The 18,964-nt window shown below is 51.2% G+C and overlaps 1 protein-coding gene across 1 annotated transcript in view; it reads left to right on the forward strand.

Moving 5' to 3' along the window:
- The first annotated feature begins 415 nt into the window (after positions 1 to 415).
- PYGM (glycogen phosphorylase, muscle associated) overlaps positions 416 to 18,964 on the forward strand; it is a 32,283-nt gene continuing 13,734 nt past the window's right edge. The window contains exons 1-11 of the mRNA XM_080984416.1: positions 416 to 784; positions 8,463 to 8,564; positions 8,726 to 8,804; positions 10,283 to 10,518; positions 11,447 to 11,558; positions 12,572 to 12,654; positions 14,600 to 14,743; positions 15,546 to 15,638; positions 16,980 to 17,126; positions 18,432 to 18,595; positions 18,771 to 18,885. Of these exons, the coding sequence (XP_080840542.1) occupies positions 542 to 784; positions 8,463 to 8,564; positions 8,726 to 8,804; positions 10,283 to 10,518; positions 11,447 to 11,558; positions 12,572 to 12,654; positions 14,600 to 14,743; positions 15,546 to 15,638; positions 16,980 to 17,126; positions 18,432 to 18,595; positions 18,771 to 18,885 (1,518 nt within the window). The 5' untranslated portion in view covers positions 416 to 541. The remainder of the gene's footprint in view (positions 785 to 8,462; positions 8,565 to 8,725; positions 8,805 to 10,282; positions 10,519 to 11,446; positions 11,559 to 12,571; positions 12,655 to 14,599; positions 14,744 to 15,545; positions 15,639 to 16,979; positions 17,127 to 18,431; positions 18,596 to 18,770; positions 18,886 to 18,964) is intronic.

The following is an 18,964-nucleotide window of genomic DNA, read 5'->3' on the forward strand; positions in this document are numbered from 1 at the left end:
CCGAAACGAATTAAGTACTTAACCCAAGGTACCACTGTACATTATTTATTGCTTTCAATTTATGGAATAATGGTCTCGTTAGTAAAATTCATGTTAAATTGCTGATTTAGGGGTTGTTTTTAAAAGTCTGGAACGGATTAATCCATTTTGCATTACTTTCTATGGGAAAGCGTGCCTTGGTTTTGGAAAGCTTTGGTTATGGAACGGACTTCTGGAACGGATTAAGTTCGAGAACCAAGGTACCACTGTGGTTCCCGATTCAGAGCTGCAGCCTCTGGGCTCTCTGTCCCCATGAGGCGTAGGAGGGGCGGGGGATTCCCTGGGCGCGTGGGCGGGGTCGAAGGCGCGAGGGGGCGGTCCTTCCCCCCTCCTGAATAATGCAGCAGGGGCCGGGGGTTTAATAGCGCCCCAGGGGAGGGGCTTGGGGCGCATTTGCTGGTGCCGAAGCAGAGAGCGCAGCGCCCCCGGAGCCCGCCCCGTCGAGTCCTCCTCCTGCCATCTACCTAGCCGGCCGCTCCGCGCCACTCTCCCTGCCGCCAGGATGTCTCGGCCACTGTCCGACCACGAGAAGCGCAAGCAGATCAGCGTGCGGGGCTTGGCGGGCGTGGAGAACGTGACGGACCTGAAGAAGAACTTCAACCGGCACCTGCACTTCACCCTCGTCAAGGACCGCAACGTCGCCACCCCGCGCGACTACTACTTCGCCCTCGCCCACACCGTCCGCGACCACCTCGTCGGGCGATGGATCCGCACCCAGCAGTACTACTACGAGAAGGACCCCAAGGTGGGAGAGCCCGTCTGGGAAGGAGGAGGAAGAGGAGGAGATCAAAGGAGCGCGGGAGGGGGGAGAGGTCCGGAGGGGGGAGGGGCTCGTGGCCCCCAGCCGAGGGAGGACCCTGGGCCCATAGGAGCCCCCCCAAATATTTGAGTCCCCCCACAAGTTGATGGGTACTGACATTCAAATGGTATGGGTGAGCTCCGTCATGTGATCAATATACGGGGCGGTGCTTACTTGCCCCCCCTACCTGGGCCGGTGGAGGGGTGTGGGTGTCCGCTCAGGGTTGCTCCCCCTCCAAAGTCGGCTGGGGGAGGGAGCAAGGAGTTTACTCCTTTCCTTCAGTGAGACTAGACGGTGACCTGGGAGGAAGGATTGGGGAGGGGAAATACTTTTTTTGGGGGGGTGCTCCTTCAAGTACTTCTGTGGAGCGTCTGCCTCCTGCCTGACCTTTCGCACTCCGTGCCTTCTTCGAACTGGTGTCAGCCTCCCCCCCCCCCCGCGCTCCTCCCGGTGTCTTATTCCGGACCCCCCCCCCGCGTGCCCTTTGCATGTCTGGGTTCCAGCAAGCTCCGTCCTCTCGCTCCCCGTGGCTCCAGGTGTCGAAGCTCCCTCTCCGGAGGGCGGGGCGACGGGGGAGGCGGGGTATCCAAGCCAGTCTTCGGTCGGGGGTATTAATAGCTGCTTAAGACGCTTCCCCGCCGCCTGCGGGAGAGAGAGGCCACCTGCTCCCATCCGCGGGTCAGGATGGAGGGCCAAAAAGCCCTAAGACGCCCACCTGAAGCTTGGAGAGCAAAACCCCTTCTGTTTGGGGGTCTGTTAGGGGGAGAACTTCTGCATGCCAAGCAGGTGTTCCACCCCAAGGCTCCAGCCCTTCGCTTTGAGCTCTGCAGGCCTCAGGTGGTAGGTGAGGGAAAGAAATGCGACCCCCCCTCCCAGTTTCCATCCAGTAGTATTCAGAAACATTGCTGCCTTCCGCCATCATGGCTAGCAGCCATCAACAGCCCCCCACTCAATTAATATGTCTACTCCTCCGTTAAAGTCATCCATGTGGGTGGTCTCCTGCAGCAGGGAGTTCCATAGTTTATGTTCTGTGTGGATCACTAAGCTGACCTGGTTTCAGGTTCAAAGACCAAGCAAAGCAGCCCCCCCCCCAACTTTCATTCCGCATACCCAGGCGCATTTGAACATCCAGGAGATCTGCCCCACCCACCCCAATTTCAGCCTTCCAGAGATTGGGGTGGGGGTAGGGGTGGGGTCTCCAGGTATCTGCCTCCCTCTCTGCATCACAAAGGGATGGGCCTGGCCAGGGGAGGCAGCTCCTTCCCGTCCTCTTTAAATTTAGCCCAGCCTGACATTTGCTGTGAACTTTTGCCATTTAATTTCGGGATAGGCCTGTGTCAGCAGCACCAAGGCTCCGGGGGAAGGACACCAGATACAGCTGGCAGCAGCAGACCCAAGATGGGCCGGTCTCGGCTTGCGGAGCTTGGAAAGGTCAGCCGGCCGGTGGAGGAACAGCAGCAGCAGTGGTGGGCCTTGCGTTCTGGTTCTGGAGGGGTACCTGGCCGCAGGTTCCTTCTGCCAGAGGAAACACCTTTACTTTGTGATGCCTCCTTGCCTGCTGCTCATTCCCAGTATCTCAAAAAGGGGCTTAGTTTGTGCTGGCAACCACACCAGTGCTGTGGCTGAGTCCCAGGACGTAGAATCAAAGAATGTGAGAGTCTGAAGGGGGGTCTGGGAGGTCATCCAGCCCAACCCCCACCTCAGCGCAGGGTGCAAGCTGGACTTTGGTATCACTGATGGCTGGTTGCCCAATTTCTGCTTAAGTAGCTCTAGCAAAGGAGAGGAAGGGAGAGGGAGCACTCACGACCCCCCTGAGGCAAGACTGCCCCACTGGCCGAGGGCTCTTCCTATTAGGAAAGTTGCCTTGATGTTTAGCCAAAATCTGCTCTTTCCCTGCAATCTCCACTCTTTGGTTCATGTCTGCTAGCTCTCCAAAGAAACCCATATTGTGCTCCCCCCCCCCCCCCCATTTACAGAGAGGGGTTTAAGAATTAGAGACGTATGAAACAACAAACAATAGGAGTGCCTCTGAGAATGCTCAGAGTGTCACAGTCATTCCTGAGGACATGGATTCATGGAGTGAGAAATGTCAAGGGGGCTCGATCCCACCCAGAGCTCACCAGGTGACCTGCCCTGGACTCCGGCTCTGCTCATTCCAGCTGTGTGGAGGAGGCTGGATCTTATCTGTCACTGGTGGGAAGTCATTCTCACGGAGCCACGATGCTGCTGCTGCTGCTGCTGCAGTAAATTTACACTGATTCTTATTTTAAGTTGAGGACCAAAGTGGTCAGAGGACAGGAGAGATTTTGCTCCAAACCTCTACTCCAGGAGTGAGCAAACTTTTTCAGCAGGGGACCGGTCCACTGTCCCTCAGACATTGTGGGGGGCCAGACTATATTGGGGGGGGGGGAATGAATGAATTGCTATGCCCCACAAATAACCCAGAGATCCATTTTAAATGAAAGCACGTATTCTACTCCTGTAAAAACACCAGGCAGGCCCCACAAATTACCCAGAGATGCATTTTAAATAACAGAACACATTCTACTCATGTAAAAACATGCTGATTCCTGGACCGTCTGTGGGCCAGATTTAGAAGGTGATTGGGCCAGATCTGGCCCCCGGGCCTTAGGCTGCCTACCCCTGCTCTACTCAGTCACTCTGCCCACTGGGCAACCTTAGTCTCTCTTTTAGCCTAATCTCCCTCATAGGGTTGTTGTGAAGATAAATTGAGAGAGAACCCTGCAAACTGCCTTAAGCTCAATGGAGAAAAGGCAGAATATAAATTATTATTATTATTAGTAGTAGTAGTAGGGAGCCTGCAACAAAATGTTGCAGTGTAGTGTGGCATGTGCTGCACTTCAGGTTCCAGCCGATCAACTCTGCCATTTTCCAGCACCTTCTCTTTCCTTCCTCTGGGTCCCCGCCCCCAATAGCATTCTGATTATATCATGCACAGTTCTTATTTGGCTGTGGTTATGTTTGTTTCTTTGTTTTTGCAGAGTGGGGTCTCTAATAAATGTTTTCTGTACTTCTGCAAACTTTGCATTTCCCCAACCCTGCAGATACTTTCTTAGTTTGAATGGTTGATGACCTTTTGATTATGTAAGGGTCCATACCCAGAGAAATCAAGCTAGCTAATGGTATCTGCGGTACGCATGTGCATTCAAGCAGGGCTGAACTCACTGGAGGAATGGTAGGCTGTAGATCACATGTATAAATAAATATATTAGTGCTGCTAATGGTTAGTAAGTCGTGGTAGTAAGCCTGGGCACCAACAAAGGTCCCTTAGATGGAGCTTCTTCTTGAGGAGATGAGTATTTTGTAAGCACTCAGCTGGAGAATGCTAAGAGTTTGGCTGGTGGCAGGATGTCCTATCCCAGGCATTGACCACACTGGGAATCCTGCTGTTCAGAAATGTTTCTGGTTGCACATTTAGTGCGGGGAAATGATCTGCAATGAGCACTTTAAGTGGAGCGACAGAATATATGTAGGAGTAGGAAAGCAGGGTGCCTCTGAGCATGTACAGAGTGCCTGTCTCCCCCCCCCCCAACAGCACCATCTAGTGCATCTTCACTCAGAAGCAAAGTCCTTCTGCGTTCATTCCTCACCCCGGGCTTACGTGCTAGCGCATGTGCCTAGGGCTGCAGCCTCAGTAACTCTACCCAGTTCCCAAAATATCCAGGAATCGAGATTAGGATAGCATTGCAAATAAACTCACATTTACTAGCATTGCCTGCTTCTCTGCCGCCGGACTGTGTCAGCCAGCCATTGAGAAACAAATTAACACTATTTTTGCCCCCAAAGAAAATGTGCCCTAAAACTGAGCAAACATTTGTAAAGTTTTGCTGCCTGTTCTATCTATCTCTCTATCTCTATCTATCTCACATTGCTTTTTGAATATCTCAGAGGCATTCCTTACTGGGACACAGGCTGATCCAGATGAGGAGAGGCTGGGCTTATCAGGAGGTGGGATCTGCTTGCCAGATTGAAGCCCCTCTAACAATGCTGACACAATACTACATACCGTATTTTTCGCTCCATAAGGCGCACTGAACCATAAGGCGCACCCAGTTTTTAGAGGGGGAAATCAAGAAAAAAAATATTATTCCCCAGCCCCAAAGAGCAAAGAAGCCAAGACAGCGAGCGGGATCCATCCTGCTGGCTGTCTTGGCTTGTGCCATAGCCGCATGCAGCCTCTCCCGGCCGGAGAGGTTGCATGGGGCTAAAGAGGAAGCCAAGACAGCGAGCGGGATGGATCCTGCTTGCTGTCTTGGCTTCTTTAGCCGCATGCAGCCTCTCCGGCTGGGAGAGGCTGCGTGCGACTATGGCAATTCCCCCACCTCCCGCAAAAGCTTTAAGGAGTGCGCAGCTCCTGCGGGCTTTTCTACAAGGAGGGAGAAGGGACTGACTGGCCGCGTCAGTCCCTTCTCGCTCCTGGGGAAAAGCCCGCAATAGCTTGTGTGTGGCTCTTGGGGGCTTTTCCTGCCTGCCTCCCCCCTGCATTCGCTCCATAAGATGCACACACATTTCCCCTTACTTTTTAGGAGGGAAAAAGTGCGTCTTATGGAGCGAAAAATATGGTAAAGATAATACATTGATGTGTTGTTTTCTAAAACTTCAGAGAGCTTTGCTTACATTATCTCCATCCTTATAACACCCTTTCCCAGTCCACCCCTGTTGTTCCCCTGCATGTGGGCTGAACCCAGCCATGGCTGGTTGGCCCCCCAAGTACCATGTGGCTGAGTGTCCTACCTCACAGAGGACAGTCCTCTTCCAAGTTCTGTTTAAATCTAAAAGAACTGCAAGAAAGGAGAGTAGCTGGGCAGACAGTGTGTGGAGGCCTTGAAGCCAGTGTGGCCTAGTGGTTAGAATGTCTGATTGGGACCTGGAGGACCAATGCTCAAATCCCCACTCAGCCATGAAGTAGTAATAATAATAATAATAATAATAATAATAATAATAATATACTTATTCCCCGCCCATCTGGCTGGCTTTTCCCAGCCACTCTGGGCAGTTTCTAACAAAAGCTTCCCTAAACAGGGCTGCCTTCAGATGTCTTCTAAAAGTCTGGTACTGTAGTTGTTTATTTCTTTGACATCTGGTGGGAGGGCATTCCACAGGGCGGGCGCCACTACCGAGAAGGCCCTCTGCCTGAAGCTCTGTGGGGAGTGACCTTGAGCTCGGTCACTGCTTCTCAGTCTAACTTACCTTACAGGGTTGTTGTGGGAGTTAAATGAGGAGACGAAGTACCATGTATGTCACCTTGAGCTCTTCCTGAAAAATAGTGGGATAGAAATGCAATCAGGGCTTTTTCCCCCCAGCCAGAACTCAGTTCCGGCACCTCTCAGGTGGGTGCCATTGCCATTATAAGTGGGGTGTTCATAGTGAGTTCCAGCACCACCTCCTCCTCCTTATTATTATTAAAATAGCACTGAATGCAATATAGAGAGCAACCGAGCAGGCACATAGGCTGGCTGGTCTGTTGTCGGTGAGATGCATTACTTTTCTATGTAACTTACAATATTTCTAAATTTGCTCCTATAACATCCAAAAAGAGATGTTGCCTTTGTCTCTCTCTTTGCAATGCAGAAGTGGCCACACGGCTACCACCTAAGTTCCTGGTAGAATAGAGGGGAACTGTCAGGAGAGGGACCTGTAGCCCTTTCTTGGCAGGCAGGCGGGCAGAAAGGGCCGCGGTTGATCCCTGGCATCTCCAGGGGTGAGTAGATAAAAGGTCTGTGTGTCACTCTGGAGGCTGAGGTGGACAAGCTGCCTGTTCTAATACAAGGCAGGTTCCTGTGCTCCCAGGAGGGACCACTGGCACACAGCAGGGGCTGGGTTCAGCCCCTGGGTAGGGCTGGAAAAGACTTCTTTTTGTAAGGCTGGAGAGCTGCTGTAAGTTTGTGTAGACCAGAGGTAAGCAATGTGGTACCTCTCATCAGCCCCTGCAGGCAGCACAGCCAATGGCCAGGGATGATGGAAGCAGCGGCAGACTTGGGTCTTTCAAATTCCCACAGCACCCTGTGCAAGGCCAAAATTTGGTCCCTCCAACCTCTTGCCTTCCATTCTGCTCAATTCACTATGTTGTAGCTGCGGCGCCCCCTAGGCTCAGTGTCCACTGCGAAAGTACTGGTCACACTGCCCTAAGTCCGCCTCTGATGGGGGCTGTAGTCCAATAACACCTGGAGGTTATATGGGTCAATAGCATGACTCGCTGTGTCCCTATGTAAATCAGCCTTTTATCCAAAACTGCGAGGACTGGAGCCTCCTTTTTTTTTTGTTTAGCTAGATCAGCCAATAGCCTGATTTGGTATAAGGCAGTTTAATAGGGGCTGTGTGGCTCACATCTGCTGCTTTCAGCCAGTGGCTCAGGCAGGCTTTATATATTACAAATTTCAAATCATGAAACAGAAATGCAAATTGTGAAATAAGGCTGCAGTTCTAGACGTACTTACCTGGGATTAGCTGTGTTGATCACACTGAGTCTTTATTTCGGAGCCGACATGTGTGGAATGATACAGTCAATCTGGTATTGATGAGCTATAAAACAAATGGGCCATATCCGCTGAAGAAGAGGGCTCATCATTATGCCAATAATGAACAAAGCGTTTTAAAGATAAGTGATTGTGCCCTTGCTTGCCCCCTGCACCCCATCCATGACTTGCTTTCTTCACTGGCAGGTGGACCAGCTGCAGGAACTGTTGGTGCATCAGGGAGTTCCAGCAGTGTTTAGTTCATGTCAGCGGCATGTCTCGAGTGCCCCCAAAGCAGTGGGGCTCTTCTGCTGCTCCCCAGAGCCCCTCAGCCTGTAGGGAGCGGGATCCTGCCTCCAGTCTTGACCACTCATACCCTCAAGGAATTTGCTTCTTCCCACCTGCGTGGCAAAGTCTCGCTGCCACGAATGAGGCACAGTAAATTGAGCAATGGTGGTTTAGGCTTTGCTTCGCAACAGCCCCTCTGGAAAAGTGAGGCATGTTTGTTATGTCTTGGTGAAATAAGATACAAGAAAATGGTCACCCGGATACGTTACTGGGGATGATGTAAACTATTATGGAGTTATTATATATGTCCAATTATATACAGTGGTACCTCAGGTTACAGACGCTTCAGGTTACAGACTCCGCTAACCCAGAAATAGTACCTCGGGTTAAGAACTTTGCTTCAGGATGAGAACAAAACCTCACGTTAAGAACAGTTTCAGGTTAAGAAAGGACCTCCTGAACGAATTAAGTTCTTAACCTGAGGTACCACTGTATCTATTTTTTCCTATGAGTATTCCTTCCCACCCGTCAATCTGCCAGCCACCTTTTTCGGGTACTAAGCTCTAGTTTACTATAATACTTATTTCAAAAAGAGTTAAAAGTATTGTTCTCAGTGCCATATTTATATTTGCGGAACTAAAGAAAATCTATTGTGTTTCGAAACAACAAGAAGCCGAAGGTGACCAAGGCATAACATCTTGTTCAATAAAAACAACACAATGGTGATAAGAACAACAATCCAAATCTAATCCTCTCCGTGGGAGACAGCAGCGCACAGTTTCTTCCCATAAACACAACAGAAGCGCACAGGTCCACCTTTGCTCCTCTCTAACTCCTCCTCAATCTTCTTCCTCCTGCAGCGCATCTACTACCTGTCTCTGGAGTTCTACATGGGGCGCACTTTGCAGAACACCATGGTCAACCTGGCCTTGCAGAATGCCTGCGATGAAGCTACCTACCAGGTTTGGGGACTGCCAAGGGGCCTGGGGTGTGTGTGGATAAGGTGGTTGGTGGTGATGGGCCAAGGAGGCTTGGGAGATTCCTGAGGCTGGGGGCTTCCTCCCACCCCCACCTGAGCTAATTCAACCCCCTCTCCCCTCCGCACCCTCCTTTTGTCCAACAGCTCGGCCTGGACATGGAAGAGCTGCAGGAGATCGAGGAAGATGCTGGCCTGGGTAACGGAGGGCTCGGGCGCCTGGCAGGTGAGCCACCAGAGGAGGGGCTGCCACTCGGTGGCTGAGCCCCTGCTTTGCAAGCACCTCTCTCTCCCTGGCAGCATCCCCCGGTGGGGCTAGGATGACCGTGGCCTTCCTGTGGCTGCCGAAGATCTCGGGAGCGCACTCATGTGTTGACGGTCTTCCTCGTCCTCCCAACATGGCTGTCCCATGGAATCATAGAATGGGAAGGGACCCCGAGAGGCATAGCTGTCAACCGTCCCATATTTGGCGGGAAAGTCCCTTATCCCAGCACTGTGTCCTGCTGCTGTCCCTTACTGATGATGTCCCTTAAATTTCCTGGGTTTCAAAGGAAGCAGCTCCTCTCCCTCTCTTCCTGCTGGCCAGGGAGGAGGGAGGCTCCAACTGTGTTGCTTGGCTGCGTTGCTCACCCAATAAGGAGTCTAAGAACGACTGGGGGGGTGGAGCTTGAATGCCTTGTGCCAATCAAATTGGCTGCATTGCCTGGGGACTCGCCTTTGCTCAGCGCTTCCCAGCAGAGAGGTGATGGTGGTTTTCCTTGCTGCATCCCCTTTGCCGGGTTGCTGCGCTGTGGGAACCACCGCTTGAGGCTTCGTTTGGCTGCTGGTTGGGCTTTCTGCCTTTGGCTTGGAGGGGCTCAGAACACACCTGTGCTTGGAAAATACCTTATTTTGGCTGCTGATCCCTTATTTTCGAGGCTGCTGGTCCCTTATTTTCAAATCTGTAAGTTGACAGCTATGCCGAGAGGCATCTATCCCAACACCTGCAGGGCAGGAATCAGAGTTAAGGAACCCCTGACAGTGAAGGGGAGTCCACCAGCTCCTGATGGAGTCCATTCCACTGTCAAACAGCTCTTACTTCCAGAAAGTTCTTCCTAATGTTTAGTCGGGATTTCCTTCTTTGTCACAAGAGTCCACTGATGCGGGTCCTCCCCTCCGGAGCAACAGAAAACAAGCTTGCTCCTTTTCCCTTGCGTTTGCCAAATTGATGTTTTTTGCCATTTTAAAATTTAATAATAATAATAATAATAATAATAATAATAATTTTTTATTTATACTCCATCCTTCCCGGTTCAGGAAACCGGGCTCTGGGCAGCTAACAACAAATTTAAAACACTTAATTGATGCAAAAAACAACAACAACAAAACCCAGCATAAAATACAGTATAAAACGTGAATAACAATAAATTCAGAATTTAAAAATCAATTTAGGGGGGAAATCCATCCAATAAACATTAGATGATCACCAGGGCTCGCTGGCTAAATTAGTCCTATACTGACATATCCTGTAGTGGTATTTCCAATGCTCTGTATTTGGACACTTTTAATGTTTGCTGTAAGCCGCTATTAGGCCCAGCAGCCCGTTGTGTGGAAGTGGCATATATTTGAACTCAACCAATCCATCCATTCCTGTGGAAGCCCTAGAGGAATGCAGCCCAAACCCCCTTTGGCTCCGCTAACCCTTTCCTTTCCTTCTCCAACTAGCCTGCTTCCTGGACTCCATGGCCACCCTTGGCCTGGCAGCCTATGGCTATGGCATCCGCTACGAGTTTGGGATCTTCAACCAGAAGATCTGCGGGGGCTGGCAGGTGGAGGAGGCTGACGACTGGCTGCGCTATGGGAACCCCTGGGAGAAGGCCCGCCCAGAGTACATGATCCCTGTGCACTTCTACGGCCGCGTCCAGCATGACCATGATGGCGTGAAATGGGTAGACACCCAGGTCAGTAGGAATGAGAGAAGGGTATCGGAAGGCGGGGGTAGATTTGCTTTGTATTCTTGTGTTCTTATGTGGCTTAACCGTCCTGTGACCTTTGGATGAAGAGTGGCATAGAAATTTTATAAACAATGATAATAAGGATTCTGCCTCCCCAGTACAAATATGGTGTGCGTGTGCTCAGATGTGCACAGATGTGCCCTGGTGTTGCTTGCAGGGGCCAGAAATGGTGCTGAGCTCATAGGTGGGGAAGCCAAGGCTTCTTTGGGCCCATTGCAAGGAGCTGAATTGGCACCTCTGAAGCCTGGAGAGACCATGGACCAAAAACTCAATAGGTTTGCTTTTTGTTGCATTTCACGTTCTGCCAGTGACTTCTTCCACGGCCATCAAGGTTGGGTCTGCTCTGCTCTCTTCCTCCACTTCCTCCTCCATCGGTCTGCCTGCCTTCTTGCCTCCCTCCTTCCTTTCCCTTCTGCCTCCTTCCTTGCATCCCCCCCTTCCTGCAACTCTTGCCTCCTGCTCTTTCTTCCTTCCAAGCTCTGCTGGTGCTCTGCCCACACTTTAAATAGCACCACCAGCCAACTGGGGAGGGGGCTCTGCAGGGCTGCTCTGACGGCCCACACCAGCGGCCAGATTCCTGTGCCCGGAGCAGCCTGGGCAGTGTGCAGCCGAGTGGGTGAGCTCCTAGTCGCTTCGAGCCAGAGTGGAGAGGTGCAATTTTTGTACACACACCTTGGGCTTGTGCCCTTGGCAGTGGCCAACCAAGGCAACCTCTAGGTCCCCCCCCTGCTCCTAGGCCCTCTCTTGCAGGAGTGGGGGTCTTGCTGCTGTGCCCCTCTTCATCCCAGGCAGTCTGACCAGGTTTGCTGTCTGGTCGTGGGTGCTCAGCAGGGGCCCCCAAGGCCAGTTCAAAACCTTCCCCCTTGCCTTGCAGGTGGTCCTTGCCCTCCCCTACGACACCCCCGTCCCCGGCTATCGCAACAACGTCGTCAACACCATGCGGCTGTGGTCTGCTCGGGCACCCAATGAGTTCAACCTGAAGGACTGTAAGTGGATTGCAAGCAGCAAGGCCTTGTGTGGCTCAGCAGGCAGAGTGTTTCCTTGGCATGCGAAAGGTTCCCTGGGTTCAATCCCCACTGGCATCTCCACATGGGACAGGGAACATCCCCTGCCCCTAGAGAGGCGGGGCCTGTAAGTGTAGACAGTGGACCCAATAGGCTGACTCAGTGTGGGGCAGCTTCCTGCATTTCAGATCTGGAGAAAGTGGACAGAGAAAAGTTTTTCCTTTTCCTAACACTCTGGACATCCGAAGAAGCTGAATGTTGGATTCAGGACAGATAAAAGAAAGTCCTTCTCCATGCAGCGCATAGCTAAACTGTGGAACTCCCTACCACAGGAAGCAGTGATGGCCACCAATTTGGATGGCTTTAATGGACAAATTAATGGAGGAGAAGCCTATCGATGCCTGCTAGACAGGAAGCTCTTTCCTCTTTCACTCCATATATCTGTCTCTCAGTGTGTGTTTGGCTACCGACAAGAACTCTGCAGCATTTGTGGGTGCAGGCCATCCTTAGAGGTTTCCTTGCACCTCACTTAGGGGAGGGGCCATCATAGCTCAGTGGCAGAGCACCTGCTTGGCATGCAGAACCTCTGCTGGCATCTCTCCGCTTAAGAAAAGAATCGGGTGCCAGCAGGTAATGGGAAAGGCCCCCCTTCTTCCTGCCCGAGACCACCCTGGAGAACCCGGGCGTCATGCTCTAGGCTGCACGACCTGCTCTAAGGTCCCATCTCTTAGTGAGCTCACCTGCTTGGCATTCAGAAGGTCCCAGGTTCAGTTCCCACCACCAGGTCAGGCTGGGAAAGCCCCTGCTGGTTAGAGCAGGCAGCACTGAGCTGGCTAGAGAAACAGGCTGACTTATAACCATAGAACTATAGAGTTGGAAGGGACACAGGTGGTCATCTAGTCCAGCCCCCTCCAAGGCAGCTTCTGACAGCTTTGTATAACTTTTGCCCCATTTGAATAGATTGCATCCATCGTCTCTCTCCCTTTCTCTCCCAGTTAATGTCGGTGGCTACATCCAGGCAGTGCTGGACAGAAACCTGGCTGAGAACATTTCCCGGGTCCTGTATCCCAACGACAACGTAAGTTCTGTAATTTCAGTTTCCTGATGTGTGAGAGAATGTTCCAGAAATGTGCAGGTCTATTCAGGGAGTTGTGGGGAGACTAATGTAGAGGCTAGACTTGCATCTGATACTGCACAGGATGAGAGCGAGCAGAAGAAAATAAAAGTCTGAGGTGGTTTCTGAGCCCTCTTCTCCTATCTACGCTGGCTGAAGGACCACACCAAGGTGCTCCCAGTTTGTGGTCTCCAGTATTCCCTGGGACAGCCCAGCATAAAAGTGGTGTGCCTTCCCCGAGCCGCTGTTTTCCAGAGCAGCAGTGGGAGTGAGATGAGGGGGAGAAGGAGACAGGGACCAGCTCTACCATTGGACAGCAAGGGGCAACCTCCCCAGGCAGCAGGCAGGGCAGCAGAGCTCCCCCTCTTGTTCTTGAGCCCCCAGCCAGTCTTCTCTCGTGCCACCTGGTGTCAGGAGCTGGAGTCAGGAGCAGGTGAGCATTAAAAAACACTTGGTGTCAGTGAAGTTAGCTCTTTATTCAAAGAAACCAAAACAGCGCAGGCCTCGTGATCACAGCAACCCTTCCCAGTAGGTCTTGTCCCAATGAGGCAGTTGCAAGGACTGAAGGACCCTGCCTTCCCACCACTTCCAGCAATCTCAGACTTATTCACCTTGTCTCTCTTCGCTCCGCCCTCTTCGTTTCTCTGTGTGTTTTGGGAGAACGGGGGCGGGGGGGAGGGGAGCTGGTTGCAGAAGTAGTGGGGAGACTCCCTGGAATCTTCAGCAGCCTGCCTCTTGGCCCCCCTCCCAGCTTCCTCTCCTGCCTCTGAGGATGGATCTAGACACATCAAAAAAACGTTTCAGGAAAACACATAAACTTTATATCACGTTGCCGAAAGATGGAACAAATGCACTGTGAAATGGTACACACTGGGAGCTCCACTTCCAAAGAACTTTCTGTTTTCCACCTCTGTTGCTGCTGTTCTGCCTGTTGGTAGAGTGGGAGTGATTAGAACCCAGGACTCCTGGCTCCCAATGGGATCCTGGGCAGCACCTGTCAATTTCTTGAGAGACGTGGACAAATTTCAGAAGGGGAGCCCCCTGCTAGGGTTGCCATACGTCCTCCTTTTCCAGGACACATCTCTTTTCCAGGTCTGGTTGCCATACGTTCCCTTTCCCCCCGAAGATGTTCTCTTTTTCAGGAGTAAAATCTGTCCAGGCAGATTTTTAAAATTTGGCAAAATGTCTGGGGTTTTTTTGTTTGTTTACAGTACCCCAATATTTTTTTTCTAGTGCATTAGACTCAGATCTAAGACACCCAGCTAAGCTAGTCTGCCACAGAGAATCACAACAGGGCAGCATCTTAAACTATCTACATACTGTACTGTATAAGTCTCTTCTCTTGTGGCTGAACTGAAAGGACATTGACTCAGCAGCAAGATATTGGGGAGGAGTCTGAGAGGGTAAGAGGTAACAGCCCCCTGCCCTTAAGGACAGTCCATATGCACAGTTTAATAAACTTTTCTGTGCACACTTACGTTCACAAAGATGTGAATATGAGCCCAAGTACTTTCATGTCGCAAGCGAGGGAACAATATGTATGATGATGATGTTGTTGTTGTTGAAAGTTAAGAATGCTGTTACTAGCAGTATATCACAGCTTCTATAGCCTACATACAGTAGGGGTATTTAAATGAGAATCATCATAGCGTTCCGTAGTTAAAAGCAGAAGTTGGCAAATGTGTCCTCTTTTTTGCTCTTCAAAACATGGCAACTCAGTAGGTTGTGGGGCCGGGCAGTCATCTTGCGGTGCCTTAAAAACAAATGTGGCTTTTGCTCTTAAGTTGCCACAGTGCTCATCTTTTTGCTTATGGTAATGGGGGAGGGGGGCTCCCAGCAGTTACGTTTCCTTCCTCCCCTGCCTTCCTTGTGCTGACCTTTGGGTTCCCCTTGCCTCCCTCCTCCGCAGTTCTTTGAGGGCAAGGAGCTGCGCCTGAAGCAGGAGTACTTTGTCGTGGCCGCCACACTGCAAGACATCATCCGCCGCTTCAAGTCCTCCAAGTTTGGCAGCCGCGATCCTGTCCGCACCTCTTTCGATGCCTTCCCAGACAAGGTAGCGGGGCTGGTTTCTCTGATGGGGGCTTGGAGTGCAGGCTGCCCTGGTGTTTGGGGCCAGCATTGTTGTCAGTCGCCTGCCAATGTCTCCTCCGTGCCTGTTGCTGCTCCTCTCTGTCCCTTGGGCTCAGCAGAAGTGGCAGCCGGTGACAAGGATCGGCAGCTGGCCTCCCTTGCTCCCTCGCCTGCCTGTTTTCACTCAGCAGTGTGCAAAGGCCAGAGGGAGAGCCAGGTTCATCTGGAAATGGGGGGCTCCTGGCAGTTACACTTCCTCCCTCCCGTGAGGACTCTGCAATGGGGTGGGAGCAGGGCTAGATTAACCATTAAAAGATAAAGGTACCCCTGACCATTAGGTCCAGTCGTGACCGACTCTGGGGTTGCAGCACTCATCTCGCTTTATTGGCCGAGGGAGCCGGCGTACAGCTTCCAGGTCATGTGACCAGCATGACTAAGCCGCTTCTGGCAAACCAGAGCAGCGCACGGAAATGCCGTTTACCTTCCCGCCGGAGCGGTACCTATTTATCTACTTGCACTTTGATGTGCTTTTGAACTGCTAGGTTGGCAGGAGCAGGGACTGAGCAACAGGAGCTCACCCTGTCATGGGGATTCGAACCGCCGACCTTCTGATCGGCAAGTCCTAGGCTCTGTGGTTTAACCCACAGCACTACCCGTGTCCCTTGGATTAACCATTAAGGCAACATAATCATTTGCTTAGGGCACCAAGGGAAGGGAGGCACAGGGCGGCCTTGATTTCTCCATTCTGACCTCTCTACCTGATTCTCTTTCCTTGCCTCCTCCAGGTTGCTATTCAGCTCAATGACACCCATCCCTCCCTGGCCATCCCAGAACTCATGAGGGTTTTAGTGGACATTGAGAAGCTGGACTGGGACAAGGTGAGGAGCTGCTGGACTCTAAGCAATGGTTGGTGCCAGAGCAGGGTGGACGGATGCAGAAATCCTTCCCCACGGAGCTTATTTATGTAAATAATGTCTAGCCCGCCTTTTCATGAGGCAGCTTATGACTATTTAAAACGACAATGAAGTCACAATCATAAAATGCATTTATATGACCCGAGCGCTAAATGAAACAGGACCCAACAGCCAAAGGAAACTCTGACAGCAGGAAGAGGAATGTTATGTTAATGTTCTTGTTTATTTATATGCTGCCTGTCAGGCCAAAACCCTTCCAGATACACACAAATACAGATACACACAAAAATACAATCATGCAAATGCAAATGCTACAAACGATGCAAATTCAAAACCTTTCAACAGTATAAAAACCAAACACATCAATGTTCCTGCTAAAAAGCCAAAGAACTTTCCCTACAAAAAAAAATTAAAAAAAATTCAGAGAAGACAAGAATATTTAAGAAGCATCTTCATCTTGTGAGTGTCCCAGGCAGGGGTCAGGCAAGGCAGGGGGAAACTGGTGGCCTGGGTGGCTTGAGCACTCTCTCGCTCCAGCACCCATTGTTTAAAGGAGCCCTGCACTCGGCAAGTGAGGCTCGCTGGCAGGCAGGCAGAGAGAGGGAGCCAGACAGGTTTCCCATAGGAGGGACGCCCGGAGAATTGGCTCTTTCCACATAATCCCAGGACAGCTCCTTGCAGCTGCTCCGATGTGAGGGACAGGCTCTCTGGGGGTGCTCAAAGAGTGCCTCTGCTTACCCCTTCCAAAAACGAACACAGGATCCAACACAGACCCCTTCCCCTTGGTAGCTCTGGCTGAAATGAAACCCTGGGAAAGGCTCAGGTCCCGCAATCCTACCAGGTGGGCAGAGAAGCCACAAAATCAAAAGCCTGGTCAGGCCTGGACCAGCAGGGCAGAAAGGGGTGTGGTGGGAGGGTGGCTTTACTTTGGGCTCCTTTCCCAACAGCTTTTCTAAAAAACATTGTTGGTAGTAGTGGTATTGAAAGGGGTATATTGGCTTGTGTCCATGTCCTCCCGTTCCAGGGGCATGTCAAGGAAACAGGAGGCAGTCCTGTTAGAAACAAGCTTTTAATTGGGTCTCCCTTTCACGGTTGTGCTCCTCCTCACCAGGGATACCCAAGGGGTTGCATTGTGGGGTGGGGTTCTCTTATCTGCTTTCTCCATCATTGTTTTCTGGTCACTTTTGAAGACCCTGCAGAGCCACCATCAATCGGTCAGGCAGCAGGATCCTCCTGAGCTGGTCCAGCTTGGCTCAAGGGCTGCTGCTGCTTCTCTCTCTCAGTCTCTCTCTCTGTCCCTTCTAGGCCTGGGATGTCACAGTGCGAACTTGTGCCTATACCAACCACACCGTGCTGCCAGAGGCTCTGGAGCGTTGGCCTGTCCACCTCTTTGAGGCCCTTCTGCCCCGCCACCTGGAGATCATCTATGAGATCAACCAGCGCTTCCTCGATGTGAGTTCAGTAGCCCCGGGTGGGAGAGAAGGGAGGCCACTGGGGGCGGGTGGAGGGGGGTGAGGAGTTGGGTGGAGCCTTCCCTGCACCCTCCCCAGGACTGGATGAACCATTAAGCAAAATAAGCATGTGCTTAGGGCATCGAGGAAAGAGGGCACCGCAGAAATTCATCGTTGCTGGATTTTTAACATGAATGGTCACAAATTTGCTCGTCTGAGCATTCACTTTCTCCGCTGAAGTATATTAAAAAATCACAACAGAACAACTATTGCAACAAAGCAGGCTGGATGATACCTTATCTTACTATGTATAAAAGCAGATATGTGATGTAAGATTTGTTTTTGAAGATCTGATCAAAGGTTTTGCAATTGGAAAAAAATAATTACCGTATTTTTTGCTCTATAAGACTCACTTTTTCCCTCCTAAAAAGTAAGGGGAAATGTGTGTGCGTCTTATGGAGCGAATGCAGGCTGCGCAGCTATCCCAGAAGCCAGAACAGCAAGAGGGATTGCTGCTTTCACTGTGCAGCGATCCCTCCTGCTGTTCTGGCTTCTGAGATTCAGAATATTTTTTTACTTGTTTTCCTCCTCCAAAAACTAGGTGCGTCTTGTGGTCTGGTGCATCTTATAGAGTGAAAAATACGGTATTTTCAAATATAAATAAAGTGCAAGTACACAAACATTTTTTCCCTTCTTACTGTGGGTTCCATTTCATTTTGAAAAATAAAAATTACATTTTGCAGGTTATTATTGTTCATATTTTGAAATAGGTATATATGAGGGCACCAAAATCTTTAAGGTGCATAGGGCCTCTAAAGGTCTTAATCTGATGCTGGCCCTTCATCTACCTCTGGGGAAGGAGCTCGAGGGCTGAGTAAGGAAGGCACCCCTCAGGACACTTCCAGTCAGTGCCTGAATTGTTGGGCAACAGAAAACTGGGGGGCTTTGAATGAACACACTCCTATCCCCACTGTTTTTGCTAAATCATCTCTCTCTCTCTCCAGTGGCATTTTAAAAGCAAACTGGTCAGGGGGGTTTGGTTCCACTTCCTCGAATTCAGTGTTTCCCAAACTTGGGTCTCCAGCTGACTACAGTTCCCATCATCCCTGACCACTGGTCCTGCTAGCTAGGGATGATGGGAGTTGTAGACCAACAACAGCTGGAGGCCCAAGTTTGGGAAACCCTGCTCTAATTCAAGCCCTGGTTCTGTGCTTGGGCTTGGAGCAGAGATGGCGGGGAGGGGATGGGCCCTATAAATGGGAATGGGTGCTAATGTCTTCTTTGGGGTGCCCTTCTGTCCCTGCAGAAAGTCTATGCCAAGTTCCCCGGGGACCTCGACCGCATGCGCCGCATGTCTATGGTGGAGGAAGGCAGCGTCAAGCGCATCAACATGGCCCACCTCTGCATCGTGGGCTCCCATGCTGTCAATGGCGTGGCTCGCATCCACTCTGAGATCCTGAAGGCCACCGTGTAGGTACTCTGCCCCACGACAGGCAGGCTTCACCCCCCTTTCCTTTCCTGCCCTCTTCTGGTCCCGTGACACATTGTTGGGTGGCTGTTATGAACATATGAAACTGCCAGAGTGTTGGTCCGTCAAATCCCACAAGTGCCTCTAACTGCAGTTCTCCTCTTACTCCTCTTCCAGGTTTAAAGACTTCTATGAGTTTGAGCCTCACAAATTCCAGAACAAAACCAACGGCATCACCCCCCGTCGCTGGCTGGTCTTGTGCAACCCAGGGCTGGCTGAAATCATTGCCGAGGTGAAGATAAGCAGGATGAGGCCCTCCCTGCTGGCTTTGCTATTTCCCCTATTTGGCCAAATGCAAAGTCTTGGAGGTT

This window comes from Podarcis pityusensis, assembly GCF_964106645.2.
Source record: "Podarcis pityusensis genome assembly, chromosome: 16".
NCBI classification, from domain to species: Eukaryota; Metazoa; Chordata; class Lepidosauria; order Squamata; family Lacertidae; genus Podarcis; species Podarcis pityusensis.